This window comes from Gallinula chloropus (assembly GCF_964237585.1).
Source record: "Gallinula chloropus genome assembly, chromosome: 9".
In the NCBI taxonomy this organism is placed as follows: Eukaryota; Metazoa; Chordata; class Aves; order Gruiformes; family Rallidae; genus Gallinula; species Gallinula chloropus.
Window position 1 is genome coordinate 16,160,095 of NC_140094.1, and position 21,721 is coordinate 16,181,815.

At 38.2% G+C, this 21,721-nt stretch overlaps 1 protein-coding gene across 1 annotated transcript in view; it reads left to right on the forward strand.

Moving 5' to 3' along the window:
- SYNM (synemin) overlaps window positions 1–9,116 on the forward strand; it is a gene marked incomplete at its 5' end in the record, with an annotated part of 22,957 nt that extends 13,841 nt beyond the window's left edge. The window contains 2 exons of the mRNA XM_084267755.1: window positions 179–252; window positions 1,724–9,116. Of these exons, the coding sequence (XP_084123881.1) occupies window positions 179–252; window positions 1,724–5,484 (3,835 nt within the window). The 3' untranslated portion in view covers window positions 5,485–9,116. The remainder of the gene's footprint in view (window positions 1–178; window positions 253–1,723) is intronic.
- Between the last annotated feature and the right edge of the window lie 12,605 nt (window positions 9,117–21,721).

Genomic DNA, 21,721 nt, shown 5'->3' on the forward strand with positions numbered 1-21,721 from the left:
AGAGTCTGGAAGATGCTAAGGATTTCTCATTCCCAGGGATAAAGATATGGTATTAAAACCATTCAGGATATGACCCACTTGCAGGATAATAGTTTCAGACTTTAAGACATATAAATGTTAAGTATCACCATTGTTCTTCTCAGTATTCTAATGGAATGCCTTTTGATGTGTTTTGCAGAGCTTTGTTAGAAGGGGAGAGCAACCAGTGGATTATCACATGGAGAGATCAGCTTATAGAGAAATTGCCTCAAGGTAAAAAATGAATCTTAGAAAATGAATGTTGAATGAAGTTAAATATAACTGGAAACTTGTTTTATAGTATTCCTGAAGCATAATTTTTATGAGTGAACTGCAAAGTGCATGTTTAATTGGTTTTGAGTGTTAATGATTTAAATCAGCATAATGCTATTCTATATGAGATAATTTAGGAAATCATGACTCAGGTGGAGAAGGTAAGTAGGGAGTGGTTTCATAACTTGAATAGTGCAAGAACTTGTGGAAGCCCATAGCTCTTAAGGAGTTTTGAAGCATAAAAGAGGAGATTTAACAAAGCATAGAGTTAAAACCATGGAATTCATCATCACGAAGCATCGCGAGCGTTAAAAAGTTTATGTGGGCTTAAAGAGAAATTTTAGCAGAGTAATGAAAGAAAAATCAAAGACTTACTAAACATAAAGATACCATTTCTATCTTAGGAGCTGCAAATCTCTGGAGGCTGTGAGAGTATACCAGGGAAGTATCACTATTTACTTGCCCTGTTCTTATACTCTTCCCTATGGATCTACTGTTGGTCATTGTAAACAGGGTACTAGATAAGATGGACCTTCAATTTGACTGTTACAGTCGTTGTTATTAATAACAGGGTTAGTCTCAGTAGTGTTGCTGAATTTAACAATGTTTGGTCTTAAAATAATCAGACTATCAGAGAGAGTAGTCCCAGAAGAGGTTTGAAGCCTGTGTCTGTAGTAGGAAGTTAAACAGACTAGGGCCTGTACTGAAACTCCTGGGCTGTTAAAACCTTCTCAGTGTCCTGGCACAGCTTTGATCTGGGCTAGCCAGTATGTCTGCAGATGCTGCTCAGGTGTGTTCAGTGGTTATCACAGACCAGGAAGCACCATCAGAACTCAGAGGAGATGTGACTTGCTTTTTAGGAGTATGAGATTTGAGTTGTGCTGTGCTGGTTGGTCTCAGAGCCAGGTAATGGTTGCTAGTGCGTTTTATTAAATTGTATAGATACAGCTTAAAAGGTTCTTTGTTTTTCACCATTGTACCTTCTTGTACCTTGTGGCTGTGAAGGGTTGAACTTGTGTTTTCAGCTTCCAGTATGTGGTGGCAGGTATGCTGTTAATTCTCAGTAGGAAGTGAGCGACTTCAGGCCCCTTTGACTAATGAAGTAAAAAACCCCAAACCTATGCTAGTAACATATGTTATTTAATAAGTTTTAAATGCAAATGTACATTAATATAAATATGAAAGGTGTAATTCTTAAGTATATACAGTAATACCCAGTAACTCTCAACACATAAAATTAGTAAGAACTTGCAACTTAGTAAAAAGCTTTGCTTTCAGTTTCAATGCAGAAATGCCTTTACAAAGCTGCACCAAAAATGAAGCTGTTATTTCTGTCAAAAAATTAGTGTAAAATTTATTAGTTCACACCCTCTGTTTTCTATTCTTTTTGGTGCAAGACATTAATGTTTGGTCACCTATGCTCTTTTTGCAGATATTATAAACACTTCATATAACTACACTGATATTTACTCTGCTTATCAAGAAAGAAACAGAAATAGAGCTTTGCCAGCTAGCAGGATCACGGATACAACACACAGCAGTTCTGCACATTATTCAGCTCAATCAACACACTCTGGATCACAGACAACAGCTAGTGGAAGAGATTTTGGAAGAGATATACTTGGTTCAATATATCGCCCTTCAACAACTGTTACAAAGGATGAAAGGATTGTTACAGACCACAAAGAATTAAGAACGTTTACTCCAGCCTACAGCAGCTGGAAAATGACTGAAAGGCAGCAGAAGACAATTCCAGAAAGAAAGAAAACAGAAGTTACCACTTCATCCACAGTATCATTTTCAAAAGAATCTTCACATGCTGAAAGTTCAGACAAGGACCACAAGGCTGACACAGAGCCTTCTGAAAATATAAGGATAAAACCCAAAAGATTTCCAGCTTATGAGCTGAATACCAGTTCTAAACCATCTAAATATGAAGAATACATAACTGAAACTCAGACCACACTGAAAGAAAAAAGAGGAGGCAGCAAACCAACTGAAGAGAAAAAATCTCTGCTGAAAGATGAAGATAAGCTCGGGAAACAAACAAAGGAGGAAAAAAAGAAAACAGATGAGAAAGCTTTTGTAGAAGAAAGAAGTGTTGATTTTGGAAGGAAGACTGAGCAGAAACAGTATATCCGGGAGGAAGTCGTTAGCCAGAGGTTAACGGGGAGTGATGTTTCTAATGCAAGAACTTCAAAAAGTGAATTAACAAAAAAAGATACAAATGTGACCTCGGAATCAAGAAGCAAAGAAGCCATTGAGATACCTATCCAACTTGATATGCCTGCTCCTGACACACAATCTCAGAATAATAAAGAAATACGTTTACAAGGCTTCAAAACTTCCACAGGAAGAGAAACAGATCGTGCAACTAAAGCTGCTGAAATTCACAAAGTGAGTGTTTCAGGAGCAGAATCAGATCTGAAAGATGAAGAGAGGATTACTGATAAAAGTCATAAAACGGGAACTCTCTCAACTGAAAATATAGCAGAGAATATTGTTGCTGACATTCTTAAAAGTTTTACACAGTCTTCCAGTTCACAAGTATCCACAGACACAAAAGTGACTTACTTTAATAAGAAAGACCAACCAGATGATGGGAAAACAAAGACAGAAATCACAGTAGAGTCTCAAGTTCAAGAAAACATAGATATTTCTGGTGAAGCTGGTCTAAGAAACCAGGATGTTAAAAAAGTGGCTCAAAAGGGTTTTGAGAGAACTCCTTCCAAAGAGGAGATAGAAGATATAGTACACCATGGCCTGAAAGGAAATGAGGACAGAAAAAACATGTCTGTTAATGTTGAGATTGTAGAGGAAACACTAGATTATAGTGCTGATGGAAGGACGGATTTTTCAACACCTTTTCAAGTAGAGGAAGTGGAGGATACGTTCCCGGAGAGAGAGAGGCATTATGGTGATGAGGAACAAAGCATAACGTTCCCATATGAAGATGTTAAAAAGAAGAAACAACGCCACGAGAGTTTCACTCGTGTGGAAGAAGTAACTGAGGAAGATGACTCACCTATTGAACAAAAATATTTTGTATCTGTTCCAGATGAGCATCCTATTATTAATGAAAAAGACGATGACTCAGTGTATGGGCAAATTCATATAGAGGAAGAATCAACTATTAAATATTCTTGGCAAGATGAATTTTTGCAAGGTACGCAAAGTAAGAGAGATGAAGGTGTAAGCTCTCTGGATGAAACGTATCAAGTGGTAGGGGAAGAAGCAAGTGCTCATATTTTAAAAGAGCATCCTGAAGCTGAAACATCCCATGTTGAATCCGTTGTTATTGAAAAAGAAATTAAAATTCCCCATGAATTCCAGACTTCAATAAAAGGGCTTTTATCAAAGGAAACGAAGGACCCAAAGCATCAATTGAAGGAAGCTTTGGAGCAGTTGGAGGGTAGCCTCCCAGAAAGTGTCAAAGAGGAGCTGTCTGCATTAACAAAAGAAAATCAAGCTGATTCTAGTAGCTTACAATTTGATATCAAAAAAGTTGATCAAAAGGAGGAGGGTGGCTTGGTGAAAATTGTTGCTGAAGTCAACCTGTCCCAGACCCTTAACGCTGATGAATTTGATGTAGCTCAGCTCGGTGAAGTAATTGCAAGTGAGAAGGAGAAGGAAATGTTGCACTCCCTGAAGAAAGAGAGCTCAGAGAGAGTTGTTGATGGTAGAAGCAATATAGATGTTTCTTCCCGCAGTGATAAGTACACTGATCAAGAGATCTATAACTCCTCCACAATAAGGCGGAGTGGGGGCTCAGGGTATCATACCACTGAAAAGGTTATTTATGACGGTCCGGTCTTGGAAACTGCAGATTTTGGAGAAGTCTCTCTCTCACCTCAATCAACTGATGAGACAAAATCCGTAAGGCATATTAAGGCTGGTCCAGCAGAAGTTCAGAGATTCGAGCAGGTTATCTATGAAGGGCCTGGTTCTGAACCACTGGAGCTCAGTGCTGCGGAAGATCTTGTTCAGACAGAAGGATCCTCAGAGTTTAGCCGATCTGTGAGGCATTTTAAACTGGGTCCTAAAGAATTCCAAACCACAGAAGAAGTAGTTTATACAGGCCCTGTTACTACAACAGTAGAAGAGATGGATTCTGGAAATCTTTCCCAGAAGATTTCAAGAGACTTCAGCAGGTCCACACGACGTGTCACAGTAGGATCAAGGGAAGTAACTGAAGAAGTCTCTTTGGAAGGGCCTGCTTCAGACTCTCTGGAGCTTAATAGCTCAGGTAACCTGTCTCAGACAGGAGGGTCTGTGGATGTCAGCAGATCAGTAAGGCACTTCAGATTAGGTCCAAAAGAGGTTCATACTGAGCAAGTTATCTTTGAAGGACCAATCTCTGGTAAAGTGGAGGTCAGTGAGTCTAGAGACTTCTCACAGTCAGAAAGTTCAGTCAGACACATCCAGTTGGGTCCCCAAGAGTTTATGACAGCTGAAAAAATAATCTTTCAAGGGCCTGTTTCTGAGCACACAGAGATCAGTGACATGGGTGACCACACTCTTTCAGAAGGCTCAGTAAAGCATTTTAGACTAGGTCAAGTGGGAGTTCAAACAACTGAACGAATCATATATCAGGGCTCCCTTTCTGAAACTCCAGACCTTATTAACAAAGAAGGACATGTTTCAGAGAATGAAGGAAGCTCAGATATCACTAGATCTTTCAGGCATGTTAAAATAAGTCCTGGAGAAACTCATACTGAGCAGTTAATCTTTTCAAGACCACTTTCTGAAACCCTGGAGGATCTTACACAAATAGAAGGGTCATCTGAGAGCAGTAGGTCTGTAAAGCATGTTAAAGTAGGATCCAAGGAAACAGCTTTTACTTTCCAGATGGATGTTTCCAATAGGGGTGGAATATCTGCAGTAAAAAGTGGAGAACAGCAAGCAGCAATGCTCATATCCAGTAAGGACGACGCTTCTGTTAGTCAGTCACAGACTGTAGTTGAAAGTGACCAGATTGTAGAAAATGAAAATAAAAGAGGAGGCTATGTGGTCTCCAGCTTTTCTCAAGAGCATGGTGAGAAGGTAGTAGAAAAAGCATCTTTTGATAAAACAGTACAGTTGCAAAGAATGGTAGACCAAAGGTCAGTGATTTCTGATGAAAAGAAAGTTGCTCTTCTCTATCTGGACCGTGAGGAAGAAGATGATGATGATAATGATGGACAGTGGTTCTGAAAGGACTTTTAATGAAGTCTACTTAGTCATTTGTTTATACAGATTTTTGATTATCCTTTTTTAAAGAAAAAAGGGATGGAAGAACACACGATTTTGATGACTTAACAGTGGACTGAGAACTATTGAATCTAAGCCTCTACCTATTCAGCACACTTCTTTATGGGAAGTTTTTTTTGGGGGGAGTGGGAGAAACATGCTGTTAATATGTTTTTTCTCAGAGACCTTTGTATAATGATTTCAGATTTTTCCAACCACAGATGGAAATTTGCTACTGAGGAATTCAGAGGATTGTTGGTTTTGTTTGTTTTATGGCAGGTCAGGAAATGTGTGCTTGAATAGGACTTTTCCACTATTTTAAAAAATACTGTATTGTACTTGGTTACTAAAACATTCAGAAACTGAGTCAATCTCAAGGTACTAACCATGAATATAATAGAATATAAGTCTAATGAGAGTGGTAGGTAGTGGATTTTCCGTTCCATTTCTACGTACTTCTATGCAATACCTAATGAAACCATTTTAAGATACAGTTATTACATCTATAAAAGATATAGTTCTGTAGGATCAAAGTAAGCATAGCAAGAGTTGACAAAAATGGTATTGTTTGTATAGCTATTTTGTAGGGGGAAAAAGTAACTCTGAAGCAGTAATTTCTCCCAGTATTCTTAATGAGAAATAGTTATTTTTATGGTTAGACAGCACTACATTTAATATCTTTTAAAAAATATCTAAGAAATGGCTGGATATTATTTCCACTGAAGTAAGGAGAACTCTTTGCAGCTTCAGTGGTCTCCGTACATTAATAAGATCAATTTATTTTGAAGTATGTGGTTTACCTTGATACTAGGTATTCTAAAGGGTGAAGTGTCAAACATGATTACATAATGCCGAATTTCTTAACACAGTGAAATTAGCTAATATGTGTTCTATGCTGAAGACAACTTGAACAAATGGCATTGATGACACTTAGCATCATTGTGTGTCAGGTCATTTCCAGATATCCCTTTCTTTGTTTACAATGAGAAGATGCCTTTTTCAGTTATGAGCTCTGCAAGCCCGACCTGAGATTTGAATTTTCCTTTTTATTTTTTTTTTTTTTTTTCTGGTTGCAACATTTGTCTCAGGCCAAAGTAGGTTTCTACTCAAATAATTTGAAATAAGCTAATTCTGCTTGGCTTGCACGTTGGTTAAATGAAGGACATCATTTAACTTTACAGTTACAATTCAGTGACTTCGAAGTCCAGAACATAACCCTGCATCGCTAGGTAGTACTAGACTGTACTAAACCATGCAGTGCTAACAGAAGCAAAAATAGCAGCCAAAATGTTTTTGTCACTGGGGTAAGAAGATCCCATACTGGACACACAAATAAGAGAGACAGATGAGAAGCTGCTATTTTTACACGCACACACACGTGTGCACGTTCACTCGCTTGCTCACCCCTCTGCAGAGTAGGTGCACACCTGGATCCGGATGGCTGTGGCTGTGTGGTGCCAGTCCGGTGGTCTCAAGCAATATTTCCCTGTGGTTATGTATGCATAGTTTTGTGTATGCTAACCCAGATTAGAATCCAGGTAAATGATCTCAGTCTGGCCTGGATTCCTTAGTACTAACAGGAGGTAGGTTTTTCAAAACTGACTGCTACTTTCGAATACTGAATGTAAATGCAAAGCTGAAGAGAAGCTTCATGCTGACTGACATACGCTGTTTCAGGCATGGGACAGTCTAATTCTTGTGTGCCTTGGTTCCTAAGTTTGAAACTGTACAAAGCTATTAACGTTCCTGAGATTAACTCCTGAGATTTGTCTGCGCTGCAGCATTTTCTGAAGGTTTTCCTCAGAGGTGTTGAGTCCCAGCGTGGATCAGGATTGGCTATTTTTCAGTCATGTACTATGAAGTTGTTTGTTGAAACTAGAAGTGTAATCAACAGCTGGAAAAGGAATAGGAAACTGAGTTGTGTAGAAGCACTACAGGCATGTATGCTGAGCTTTATTTATACTGATCACTCTGTAATAGATCATATTTTCTTCAAAATTATGCATATGCTCAAAAAAAGGTCTTGTGCTTCCATGTTTAAACAGGGTGATATTAATTGTAGGACTTCTCACATCCTATATGTTTGTTTCCTTAGCTGACCCTATGATTTAAAAAAAATTAATAATTATCTATAAGCCAGAATTTTCCAGCTAGATGCCTAACTGTGAGCAATCAGACTCTGTACTTCAGATATTAAATACCTGCATAAAGACTGAAGTCAGGTCTGTAATAAGCAACAGAGTGGGAAAAAATAGTGTCTTCTCAGAGTTTTATTCTAAGCTGAAACTTAAAAGTTCTTTGTAAGAGATAAGAATATATGCAGAAAACGTGGTTTGTAACCAACAAAAAGCTACTTACAAATGGGTCAAACCCATTTATTGATACCTTGTGGAATCTCTGACAGACACACTCCTTAAGGAGAACTATACCAACACTGATACATTTATCTTCACTTGCTCAGAGGATTATCATGTTAGATGAAGGAATAAACCAGTGAGGAGCAAGTGAATTATAACGTGTAGCTGGCCTTAGCATTGAGGGGGGATAACAAACAGTATTGTTTCCACTGAGGCAACAACAGCTCTTGAAAAATTCTTTTACACATCATTGTCAGATCTTGTCCGATCATTGTTGTAGGTTATACCAAGATCTGTTTCTATTTTGATTGCCTTGAGGGGAAAAAAATTGTACTGTGTACTTTAGTTCTATTGAAGATCAGGATTTTAATCAACTGTTGGGAAGATTGTAGGGAACTGGAAATGTGTGTTAGCGTCATGGTTAAAGATAAGCACAGTTCCCTTGCCATGAGCTATGAAAAAACAAAGATATCTCATGTAAAAAAGAGGTTAAGTTTTAGCAGTGTTGGTGTAAGTAGCCCATGCTCTATTGGGTTCTTACTAACCTGAGACATTTTGGTTTAAGGATAGCTTTTGGATGATAGTACCTTCAGGCAACAAAATCTAGTTAGGTGGACAGTGGCATGCTACAGGCCTGATGAAGGTCTGCAGCATCAGGGCCATGGGCACACCTGTTACTAGTAAAACCAAATATAACCTATTAGCTGATGTAGTAACTCACCATGTATGATCACTTTCTGCATAAGTATTATAACCTGTGGCTGAAAGGATTGTTGATAGCACCTCAGTCAGCATGCACCTCTGAAGCTTACTCATGTAAGTTACGCTTTTCATTTAATACAAATAAGAACTTTACTGCTAAGTTTGGACTAAACAAAATGCTTTAAAAATATAATTAATAATTTGGGGGCTTAATACTATGTATTTATATGCTGATATAGATCGGAAGTGGGGCACTGTTTTCCACATGTGTAAACCACTGGTCTAGAAAGCAAATATAACAGAATATCAAGAAAGATGTGTGAGAGACCTAGAACTCTATTGACTGATGTTTGTGAATAGCAGGTGTTTAAAAAGACGGTAAGAATGTTGAAACTGGGTTGGTTGATGTCAGCTGTGTGAAACTTTGCAGGCAGCTTGTGTTTTGGTCATTTGCAATGAAACTGCATTTTTGTGGTGGTATAAGCTTTGTGATTTTACACTTTTTTTCACTCTTGAGTATTAAACAATCAAAATCAATGCAGATGTTTCTCCTTCTTTGATGTTCTTAAGGTTGCAGTGTCAAAGAAAAATGTCTTGATGTCTATAAAAGCCTTGCTCTAAAGCCTTTCAGACTGATGAGTTAATTTCAGTTCGAAGAATGAACATAACTTTTCATTCCAGCAAAGACATCTCTTTCATGTTGATAATAGAAATGATGGCAAAACACAGCATATTCTTTATTGCAACTACACACAACATGGGTGGACAAGCAATGGTTCTTGAGTTCAACAGCAGGTAGCAGGAGAGGCAGAGTATGAAAGAACACAGATGGTGGAACTCCTGGAATTGCCAGCATCATAGTCTTCCCTGGATGCTGAGATTTGACCAAGGTAAGCATTAACACTTAATCTTTTCTAGCAAAGAAAACCTTTTAATGCATATTCAGACCTTTAATGGAAAAAGATTATTTTTTTTAAACAGTATCTTTTTCTATCTGGTGAAGTTTTTTCTTCTCTTTAACTACATATGAAAAAAGTCATGACTTATAACCTCATTTTCTGTTGATTAAAGAGATGGGTCATAATGAGGGGTGTTTTTGTGTGAAAGGATGCGATTTTCTATTTTCCATTTTTAATACACTGAGACAGAACCACTTCATTCTCTATTTCTTGCAAAATAGGGAAAAACAATATCTGAAGCTACTGCCAAATCCCAGCATAGTGTGAAGATGGTTTCCACTGAAACTGGCCTCTCAGAAAAGCATGTTTTCAGCCTTCAGCTACTAGGTTAAGTAGTGTTGCTCTTTAATGGTGGAGATCTGGTGTCTCTGAAACTTGACTCGTGTCTCTGAATAGTAAGGAATGGGACTCGGGCTGGGTTGGTGTTTAATGTGCTGTGTGAGATTTCCTTCCCATTTCCGGGTTTTGACACACTTGTCAGTTGTGGAAACATTTTAAAGATGCAATGAAAATATAGGGGCCTCAGTGGTCAATTTGAGAAAGAAGCACTCAAATCAGGGGGGAGAGGGAAGGGTGTTTATTCATACTCCAAATTTAAATAGTTTCAAAGGTAAAACACTCTTTTTCCCTGATGCAACCAAACGTGAGCAAAATAACAAGCAACGTGCCTGATAAAAAAGGAAAAGATTTTCTTCAGCTAGGAAAAACTGGGATTTGGAAGATGCTATTTCCAGCTGTTGGATTATCACAAACCACTAGTATCAGTTTGGGTTTTTTATTTCCAAATCACTATGTGAAGCTGGAATCAAGCTGACTTTGGTCAACTACAGACCCTTTTCTTTCAGGTGAGAAAGAGTTAAGAGATGCTGAACCCTAAAGCTAGGTAGAATTTGCTTCAGGTGTTATAGACCTGATAAGAAAAGCAATATATTTGAACTGAAATGCCTCTGACAGGCTAAAATTTCTACTTTCCTCTTGTAATTCATTCTGCATTAAAAAAGTTCCTTTGAACAGACTAGAAAACTAAAATCTAAATGCATACAAGAATAAATCAATTTGTAAACCACAAGCAGATAGAGCTGCCTGAATTGTTTTAATTTCACATCTTCTGTACTGAATTTCAGTGTGTTGGGTATTTTTTGCTAAAGGAAAGAAAAAGGCAATGACTAATATTCTGAAAAGATGGAGTATCAGAAATAGGGTCACCTGTATGTATTGTATTCATGTACTCATCTGTGTAACCAATCTGTCCTCAAAGGAATTTGTTTACAGTAGTTCATGCAAAGAAGGATTGCTGGGTCTTTGTGATGGAAAGGAAAAATGGGACAAATTCACAGAATCACTAGGTTGGAAAAAACCTTTGAGATCATGGAGTCCAACCATAAATTCATTAATCTCTAAGAATGAGAAGCCTGTCATACTGGCCTCGTGTCTTGTTAGTAATGTGCTTTGGGACAGTGGTCGAGACTCACAGCAGGTTGATGTTTCAGTTCTGTCTTATTTGATCTTTTTGTCAGCTTTTTTGTGGTCCTGGAGAAAGTCCAGAGAGGTAGAAGTTATCGTTTATTATCAGGTCAATGCTGTTTGCCATTTTAATTTTGTGTGGTAGAGACGATATACCTGCAAGATACCCAGGTGCTTCATATAGCTCTGTAAAAAGGCAATTCTCACCTGTGAAAATGGTGAGGTACTTACTGTATGTCCACCTCTGTCACTATTTGCTATTATTACTTAAGAAGAAGAGTTAACCAAGGGAATTACTGATTTCTTTCCTATGAGTTAGGAATAAAATGGAAAGTGAATATACTCTCTTTTTATTTTCACTTGCTGCTTTGATTAATCAAGAGGGGTGATAGTGGCACATAATCAAATCTTTTCAGGCAGTGGCTGTTAAATGGGTGACACATCTGACATTTAGTGGAGGAAAAAGTCTGAAGAGTTAGCTGTCTGAACTGCTGCCCTGGGAACTTTCCAACAGTTTGACTCATCTGTCTTCCATCAGGCATTTGTGTGAGTCCTGTGCCTAAATATCTCTGAGAAGTGCAAAAGAACAGAGATTCTAACAAGATGTAAAGATGCTTAGCCAAGAAAAGCTCTAATTAAAAACCTGATCTGTTCCTTGAATTGTTTTTTTTATTGTGGGTGCTAAATGAAATTTGTAAGTGAAGGTGGTAAAAGATTTAATTCAACAAGATGCATTTCTGACTTTCACCAAAGCAAACCGATAAAGAGAAAACTCCTATCTATTTTCCACTGGTATATGCAGAAGTATTGAAAAATACTGTTGCTCTGTGTAATACAGTCCTATTACAGTCAAAATGAACAAGGCTGCAGTTAATTTCATTAAACCTCTTGGCTTTCATAAAAACAGTGCTTCTGGAGCTGTGCGTTGAGGCAGGAGTGTGATTAAGATACCTTTGTGTTTGCTATCACAGTACTGGGTAGTGAAGGATATTGATTGTAGATGGCTTTGACTACACTGTGGTGAGCATGGCAGTTACTTCGCTATCACTGATAGTGCAGACCATGTTCTGTTCAGCAAGGGTTTTGGTAAGAGCTTGGCTGAAAGCAAAGGAAATTACTCTTACAGCAGACCCTGAGAAATCTGCACTAGGATTTTTAAAATAAATAACCCTAAAATCCTTATATTACCAACTAAAGCCAAGAAAGAACACCCTGAAAATGAGTAAGTTATGGAAAATGAATGTTACAGTATCACTTATCACCATATCTTTAGTTTTTTCTTTGAAGCTATAAACTGATATTTTAGTTTTCCCTTATTTATCATGGCAGCTTTATGCAAGCCAAGGAATGATAGATGGAGGGAATGAATTATCTGGGGTCAAAATGTTAGGGAGCTGGCGAGTGAGAAATGGTGTTGAGGCTCAGGTGTTTCAAGACTGTATTTACTAAATCTGAAAGTAAAGATTGTAGAAAACCCCCAAACCTTTCCACATCAACTCATGCACTTACAAAACAAATGCTTTCAGGTGCATGGTTCTTTCCTGTTCTTGAGAGACTGGTATGATTATTTATTGTAATTTATGTGATACTTTCTTGTTGAATGCAGCATGTGCTGGGTATTACACCCATAGACAAAGATACTACAAGAAGTTGATTTTAGTAATTATTTTTGTGGTTGTTTTAAATGCAGTACTTCTAAGTGTTCCATTTTGCTGTTATCTGTTGGATGCAAGCTTTAAAGGTTTCAGAGAGCCATCTTTCAAATGCCAGTGATACTTCATACAAAGGTAGATCTTGTTCCTGTAGTGGGAGGAAATCTAAATGCTTTCATCCCACTTGCTCTAAATGTCAAGATTTAATTTCAACACTCAGTATATTTAAAATAAATTGTTTGCAAGCACATCCAGAAACTTTGATTGGCAGAACTGAGAGATGGACATTAATCTGTGATCACTGGCGCTGCATCTGAAAAATCAGATGGTTTTTCATCATCTGACTGACTGTTCATAGTAAAATGAACATCTAAGGATCCTGCAGTAGTTTATAGAGGGAAAAAGAGAGGAAATAGGAAAAGGAGAGTCTGGAATTGGTATTGTAAAAATAAACTGCAGAAAACTAGAGCATACTTATAAAATAGTCTGAATCTCAGTTAGGTGGGCTAACTGGAAAGATATTTTTTAATTTTCTATTTTAAAGTATTGTAATTCACCAGCAGGAATTGGTATGCTAAACACAGCCTAGGTAATTTCCAGTTTACATACAGTACTAGAATAATCTACCATGGTAGACTACTCAGCACTTCAGATAATTGTAAGGTAATACTTAGACACTGGTCTTTCCTAAGCACCAGCCTTTGTTTGAAGGGGGGAAGAGTTAAAGTTTAGAATTCCTGTAACCTAAGAACTAGCCATGTTAGACAGATACTTTTCTGATAGGTAAATTGTACCTTTGCAAGTTGTCTTTATTCCATAAGATCCCATCTGATTGCACAGTAAATAATTTGATGGTTGGATAGCTAGTAATCTATCCTTTCCTCGTGTGAGAGAGTACTTATATATAGCAGACAGCATTAGTGGGTATTTTTAATGTGTTATGGTTATAAAATCCATTTCCTGAAGCCTCAATCCCTTCTAACGTTATGTAGATTATTAGACAAATTTTATTGCTAGGAGGGAAAAAGGAAAAACTGGGGGGAAGGAAGAGGGAATGAAGGCACATTCCTGTATCGGTCTCCAAATTAAGCCCTGTGGAATCATTACAGTTCTTCAGAGCAGACAGGTTCTTTGCGCTGAGCATTGATTAAAGCTGCTCACTGCTAAAGCACCACAGTCTCAACTTCCAATTTGCTTTTCATACTGAGGAGACAGACCATTTGGCATGCTCAAGCTTACATCTGGAAAAACTTACACTGAAATGGTTTCCAAACAGCGATGCTGGAAACTACCCCTACAGCTGCTTTTGTAATGTGGAGGGGAGAGTTACAATAGTCCCCAAAACCAGCCCTGCTCAGAGACTACTGGCCCTGCTTTTTGAATCCTGAATCAGGCAACTTTTGTGCCTTCAATTCAGCTTTGAAGTTCTGCCTTTTTTGTTAGATGCTGTTACTCAGCATCACATTAGTTATTACAAAGGAACAGATTGCACAATTACCATTGAAAAACTTTCTCTAAAAATTGGTCAAGTTTAATGCATTCCAATGAGACCAGAAACAGCATGTTACTGTGTAGAGTAGGGGAATTTTCCTGCAGAAGGAAAAGATCAGCTTCTGAGCAATGTCATGTGAAAAAACATTCTTAGTGTTCTGTATTCTTTTTTAAAAATGAAGCAAGTCTCTTAGACTGCTATAGATGCTTTTGAAATGAAGTAGAAGTCTTCACTGCCATAAAATCCAAGAAGCTACTTTGATTTCTCCTAGGGATTGTTTATAACAAGTGACTGCTACTTTGAATACTGAATCTACCAGAGGGGAGGACTAGCAGGCTAATTTGTGGCTTTCTTGTAAAGAAAGAAAACATATTACATTTCCCTATAAGGAATCAGTGTAACACAACACTTTTTTTTTTTCTTTAACTGTACCATGCACCATGGTTTAGTTAAGAGTAAGTAACAGCAATAGGTTTAACTGATGTTATAAAACCTAAGCTGAAGATCAGCTGTTTATGTGACACCAAATATGGTTTTGCTTACTTGTAGCTGAAAATAGATTAACCTCATTTGAAACATGGGAATTCATTTTGAATGTACAGTAACACTAGGGAAAACCAAAAAGATAAGTAAAACTGCTGCTGGCATTTGTAAGTGGCTATAATTCTCTGTCAGAACAAAACCAGTGTTCTATAATAAATGTGTTCGTTTCCCCTTTTCTGGAAACTTACTAAAATCACTCCACTGAGTTGATAAAGTAAATCTGTTTCATGTGGACCCATTGCTTGTGATGGCTTATTGATCACTCTCTTACCCTGGCACGAATACCTTTCAGCTTGGGGAAGCTGGGAGCAGGGGGAAAGTTGGTGAAGAAAAAGTGTATTTTAATCGTTGGATCCCAATCACACATCTTTAAAGTAAATATTAACTTCATACAAGAGATGACCAAATCTGATGACTCCTTTTTTGGACTTGTTTTCAGAGGAATCAGATTGAAAAGAAAGCAGTGATAAGCCCTCTTCTGTCTGGAAGCAGAGCAAATATTTCATGATATTATAAATAAAATGCTTCCTGCCGGCAAGAGCGGAGGGGAGGAACCTCCTGTAATCAGTCCCTGTGAACCACCAGCCAAACTCTCAGGGGCGTAGGAGGGCTCTGGCAGATGGGCTCTGTCACTTGAGGAGACTGTTGCCCCCCTGTTACCTGCCAACAGCCAGCTAGCGCTGTATCAAGGACGACAGAAGGGGGATGTGCACAAGTTCAGCCTCTGCAGTTCACAGGCATGAATGTCAGCTCAGACTGCGAATTTCTATTTAAACCATATAGCTGCCTGTGTGTTGGATCTGAGCTGATGAAGAGTCTTCTATGCTGTTCCAGCAGGAGCCTGGTGCCTCTTACTTCTGTACACAGATGCCCTAACCTATGCCTGCCTGTTGACACAATAGCACACTTCACAGCAGGGGAATGTAGGGAAGTCAGTAGAGTCCCATGTTCAAATCCAGTGTCCTTGGCAGAGGAGAGTACCTGCCTCCTACCACAGCAAAGTGCAGAATGGCTGGCAGGTAAGTTAGGTACAGGTCACTATTGGCAGAGCTGGAAAGTGTGAATTTTTCCATGAGTTATGGAGTGCAGATGCCAGCAACAGATTCTCCAGCAGATTTGGTCAGCAGCAACCACGAATACAGGATTTCTCTTCACTGCCTGCTGTTGTACTTCCTTAGTTCTGCAGATGGTTTGGATGAGCCAAGTTCCTGTTACTGAGATGAAGAACCCTGGTTCATTAGAGCAAGTCAGGGTCTAAACTGCCTATCTGAAAAGCACCTTTATAACTGCCAACTCTTGAGCTAATGGTTGTACCTGCTTAGGTTTCATGAGTGCTGTATTTGTGTGCCCTCTTACCCATTCTGTTACTTCTGGATGTCCCTCTGTCTTGGTTACTTCTGGGCTAAGATCCCTGTATGTAGTCATTCTTGTTCCTGGCCCCTCTTTCAGCAGCAAGTTGTTTTTTGCAAGAGAAGCAGCAACCAAAACACTTAAAACTGGTGGTCAGAGGAGAGAGGAAAAAAATTCCAACTGTGCATGAGCTAATTAACTTCATTTTTTTTGTTAGAAACAAGGATGAAAATAAATCCAGATCGTTACAAGCCCCAAATCTTCTCTATATGTAGTTTAATCTTGAAATGCTCTTAGTTAAAACAGGACATGAATACCTAAGCTATACATGCAAGATAATTCAGGTGGCAATACCTAACATGTATTTAACACAGGGGAGCTGGTAAAGGAAAGAACCCCAAGTTTACTTTCTGGGATTTAACTGATAAGTTTCCTGTGTTTCTGCCAACTTGCTTTTGTAAACTGCCTCATCCAGAGTCTTCTGAAAAGAGTGGAGAGCTTGCCATTGTCTTCCACGAGCTTTCGTTTGGTACTGTGATTATTACCCTTAAATGAAATGGTAGAGTTGTGAAAATTTTCCACTGGAAGTACTATCCTGTGCCTCCTTTTGTGGAGGACATCCATCAGAGATCCTGTTTTTCTAACTGAAAATGAACCTAAGAATCACTGAACTTGGTCCTTGGATTTGTTCAAAAGCAAATAGTTGAACTGTTTCTGCTTTCTGCATTCGTGTTGCTGAGTAGCACTAAATTATGTTCTTGACTGCTAAGTTACCCAGTATGTATATATAGTCTTGTTTAGAACATTAGCTCACTTTCTAAACCCGTGGTATTTGGGCCAGTCTGTAACTGGTACCTCAGTGGTAGCTATTTTAAACCTTCCTATGATCACTAGTCGCTACCTGGTGAAGTCAAGGAGCTCTTTCTCTCATTCTATTCAGGTGCTCTGTGAGTGGAAGGAACTCCTTACAGTGATCTTAATTTGGTGAATGGCAATTCAGCTCTGTGAAGAAGGGATAGCTGCTATTCTGATATACCCAGTGACATTTGTTTGTGCATACAAATATATACATCAGATGTGCCTTTCTAGTTTGTTGTACTCAAGCACATGCTATTTTAGGCTGACATTTTCCAACCAGGCCTGAGGGAGTTAGATGTCTAAACTGAATTCAATTTGACTGATATGGACATTGAACATCTCTGAACTAAAATCCTAGTAATAGGAGGTGGGTCTGTGCTAAAATTATATCATTACCTCTTCAGTAATTCAAAATATCTACATAAAATTTTTTTCAAGAAAGTGGTCAGTGAATTGAGTTGTGGATGGAAATACAGGACTTAAAGACTGGGATAATATTTTTATTAAGTGAATATTGAAGATACAGGTACTGAAAGTGAAGCTGCTATAGGGTCAAAACTACCGAGCTGTTTTGATTTGGAGGTGATATAAGCATGAAAACACTATACTCTAATTTATATGTATGTATTTTGTTGAATGGCAAGCAATTAATTTTATCTGGTTGTCTGATGAAAAAAATTCTATTTTTCATTATTGACTTTTGATGCTAGAGATTAAATGTTGAAATTGAATCTGGCATCAAACATGATCCATGTTAAACTTCTGATCATTACCTCAGACTATTATTGTAGAATATTTCTGGACAGAAGTGTGAATAAGAATTTGGGTTCTATTCTCAAACATTTCCTAACTTACTATGAGCATTTTTAGCAAAATGACACGAGTGTTCTGAATCCTGGTTTAATCATCTCTCGAATTAAAAAACCCCAGCAGGCTTAATGAGGCATAGTGGTGTTTATGAAACATTTTTATGTTGCCATATCAAAGGTGCCATAAAATTGTAGTATCATAAATTCTAGAATAAACTGTAAGGACAGTACTAATGTGTTTTGCATAGCGCACAGGATGACATATATAAGTGTGAAATAGAAATTGGGGAAGTTTACAGCCAATAGAACTGATTCCTAACAGAGAACAGGTCCTGTAGCATTGGAATTCAGTGCAATTAGCCTTGTACTGGACTGTGATAACTGCAAAGTGGGGAAGAACAGCAGAGTTAAAGAAACATCTCCCTGCCTGATGCCTGCTGTGTTGAGCAGACTCTGTATTTGAATGCTCTTTAAAGAACACAGTCTGGAAGGAGCTCAAGCATTGAAGAGCAGAGGGAAACAATTCCAAACAAGGCTGCCTGTGTGCAGCTCTGTTTCTGGTATCACCCTTTGAAGGTTTACACTGAAGTACTCTCTGCCTCACGAGCTACTTCACACTAATATCATTTATGGAAAGAACTATAAACAAAAGGCAAATGTCTCGAATATTTTTCAGTGCTGGGGAGAAGTGTTATTTTAAAAGGCTGACACTAGCTGACACTGTCCACCCTGGTAAGCATTGTCTACATCAGGTTATCATCATTTTTCAGGCCAGCATGTTAGAAAATAACTGCAAGATTGTAAGTCATTGACTTCCCTCTCCAAATCAGGTGTGCATCCAGAAGAGTTCTAATGAGAAAAAGAACAAAATTTGTCTGTTAGAGCATCTAAACCAGCATGAGCACTTGCCCAAATACAGCCTGCGAAACTTGGAACTGGGAGAAAATGTACTTACATTCTAAAGGGGAAGGGAAGATGATTATTTGTGGTCTGTATGTCTTTGGAGTGTTAGGAAATTTTATAAAAATATTCATAGTGACAACCTGAGAACAATGATAAGTGACCTCAGAATGGACATCTCTGCCCTTCTTGGGTGCAGACCAGCCAGCCCCTACAAGTGTATATGAGCACTAAAACTTCTTTTGAAATGAACTGAAATTTAGAATGGGTGAAGTTACCAATCTACCTAAATGTTCACTAACAATTTGCTTTTCATGCAATTCAGTTACAATTTCATAAGCATTTTATATTCTGACAGCTGCTTTACCTGTGTGGTCCCCTCTCATCAGAAATGTTAATTTAGAAAGAAAGTCAGGACATTCCTTTTATCTACACCTGACTGTCTTTTGGAATCAGCAAAGTATTTCCATAAAGTTCTCTCCTCTGGAATTATACTTCATAGGACTTCTGTCCATAACAATTTTTAATTTCTTCATCCTTTCCAATTAACCTCACAACAGAAGGACCATCTGACTGGAGAAACTTTTCTGGCTGCAGTAAGAGCAGTGGCTTTTTCTTACCCTTTTAAGGAAGTTCACTGTGGTCTCTGAGATTTGTAAATAGCTCCAGGAAATTAAAGCACTTAAAAATCTCAAGTGGACAATTTACATGCAGAGTTGCAGATTGCTGGGAAGAGAGCTGGCTAATAAGCTGTAGCTAGAATTTATATGGTATTGGAGTACTCACATACTGCTGACTTTCTTGGTTACAGTGGTGAATTTGACTTTGGATTGTATGCTTCTAAAACGTTTACCACTGTTCTCCCATTGAAGATTGAGAGCAGCGGTGCAGTCCCAGCCGTATGTCTATACTGTCTATATACAGGTTCCTTCTGGCTTCTCCAGGAGGAGTTAGACATGGAGGAGGACTTGTACCCAAGCCCTATAGTTTGAGCTATACAGAGCCATCAGCAACAGCACTCTTCTGTATATAATGCAGATAGAACCAGTAGTACATCTGCCCAGAGCTGCAAGTTTGCTGGATCAGAGCGGAAGTTGAAGGGGTATGGTGCTACCTGATATGGGGACAGCCCCAGTTAAATATGAAAGTTATAGTAAAGCTGCAATAGAAGATTACATGTGACAAATGAGGACAAAAGTATTGCTGTTCCTTTCACCGTGAGTTTGGGGCTGAGTCAAGCCTCTAGTATCCTGACACGATCAAAACTCTTTTCCGTGATGCAATGCTCAGCAAAATTTGAGAATTTTTTGCTTCGAAGAGATTGCCATGGTTTCTTCCTAAGTTCTTGGAGCAAGAAAGCAGAACTAATCTAACTGCTAGGGGAAAATAAAGCAAATACACAGAAAGGCACAAGAGAAATAAAATGATTTGTTGGCTAAGATACTGGTAATATTAATGTAAACGTAAATACGATACCAAGTTTGCTTTTCTGGTTAGTGGAGGTTTCCGGTTGCATAACTGAAGTTTAATAGCTAAACCTTTTGAAGATAACTTATCTCTTTATTGAGGGATGAGAAAGGAAAAAAGTTCAAGGGATCTGAAAACAGTGGGGAACGTGGCTAAGTGTCATGAACAAAATGCCAGAAGTTTGCTTATGTTCATCACATAGGTTGGTAAAGTAAAATACTGCTGGAAAGGGGTTTTAGTTCCTTTCTGTTTATATTCCTTTTATAAACTTGCTATCCACAAATGTTTTGTGGCACTCCTGTCTCTGGTCATTTGAAACAGCCTTTTAAAATATGCATGAAACTACTTTGCTACCAGCACTTTTATAAACTAATGAAATGCTGAGCATAAATCGTTCTGTGGAAATATTATCTTCTCCCTGCACATTGCATTGAACTGCTTTGCTTGCACTGGATAAGCTAGTGCGTATAGGAAGGTTAAAGGATATGGGCCTGTCTTTATCTTTGAGTGACCCTCTGTCTGCAGCAAATGTATTAGAAATATTTAAAATAATTTACTCAGTTCTGCAAAGCCCCTATTTTACCTTGGTTCCTCCTTGATACCAATTCCTAGTAAATAAGCATAGGTTCTTCCTTGCACGAACTCGCTGAAATATGCTCTTACTGAGCTTCCAGCAATGAGATTTTGTACAATCCCCTGGACATTTTATATTATTGCACTTAGAGCTGTAATGTGGAATGCAACATATGAAGCAAATTGCAGAGTTCTCCACAGTGAGGTGAATTTTTTTTTCTCTTTTGCAGAAAGAGACATTGCTCAGTAAAACAATACTTCCCCCATACTCGCTTTGTATAAATTACTACTAGCTTTTAAGTAGTGTTATAATATTCTTCTTGCAATATCTGCATATTGCTGTGTTCTGCTCCACAGAGAGAATTTAAGGTGGAAAGAAACTGGAAAGTATCGATAAAATAATATAAAAAACCTCACACCAAAACCAGCCAACCAACCAAAACCAACCACAAACCCGCAACATTGTAGCTGTGGCAGAATCCTAAACAGGCACTAGTTAAGATGGGAAAAAATGATGGTATTGCCCCTGAGATGGATGTTTTTCAGTTGTAGCAAAGCTGCCCAGCAATTCACTCAAACTTACAGTTAGTTTGATATCACAAAAAAAGCCAAGCCTTATCATTATTTTATGACCTGTCATAAAGTAGCTGTTCATGTTACTTCAAGTGTGTCTATAGCTCCATCTGGTAACTTAGATATTGCTCATAAAAGCATTTAACAAAGTCTTTCAAGTCTGGAAGATGGTGTTTCTGTCTGAATAGCACTGTCTATCATGGCAAAACGTCCATCCTTACTGAACAAGGACATTCCCCTTTGCATGCAGCACCTTGGTTTTTTGGACTCTATCACATACTGAACAAACTCTAACACTTTATGACGGTAGGAGACATCAGAACACTGGGACTCATCTAAGCACTTATGTTGTGATGCTTTTATCTACTTAACTTTGCTGCTTTCCCTTTTTGCTCTTATCTTTCCATATTATGTTGTGCATTGATCCTTGACTTTGTCATTCAGGAAGAAAAGTATCTTTAGTAGTTGTTTCATGTTACTTCAGTACAGTGCTTCCCCTAAG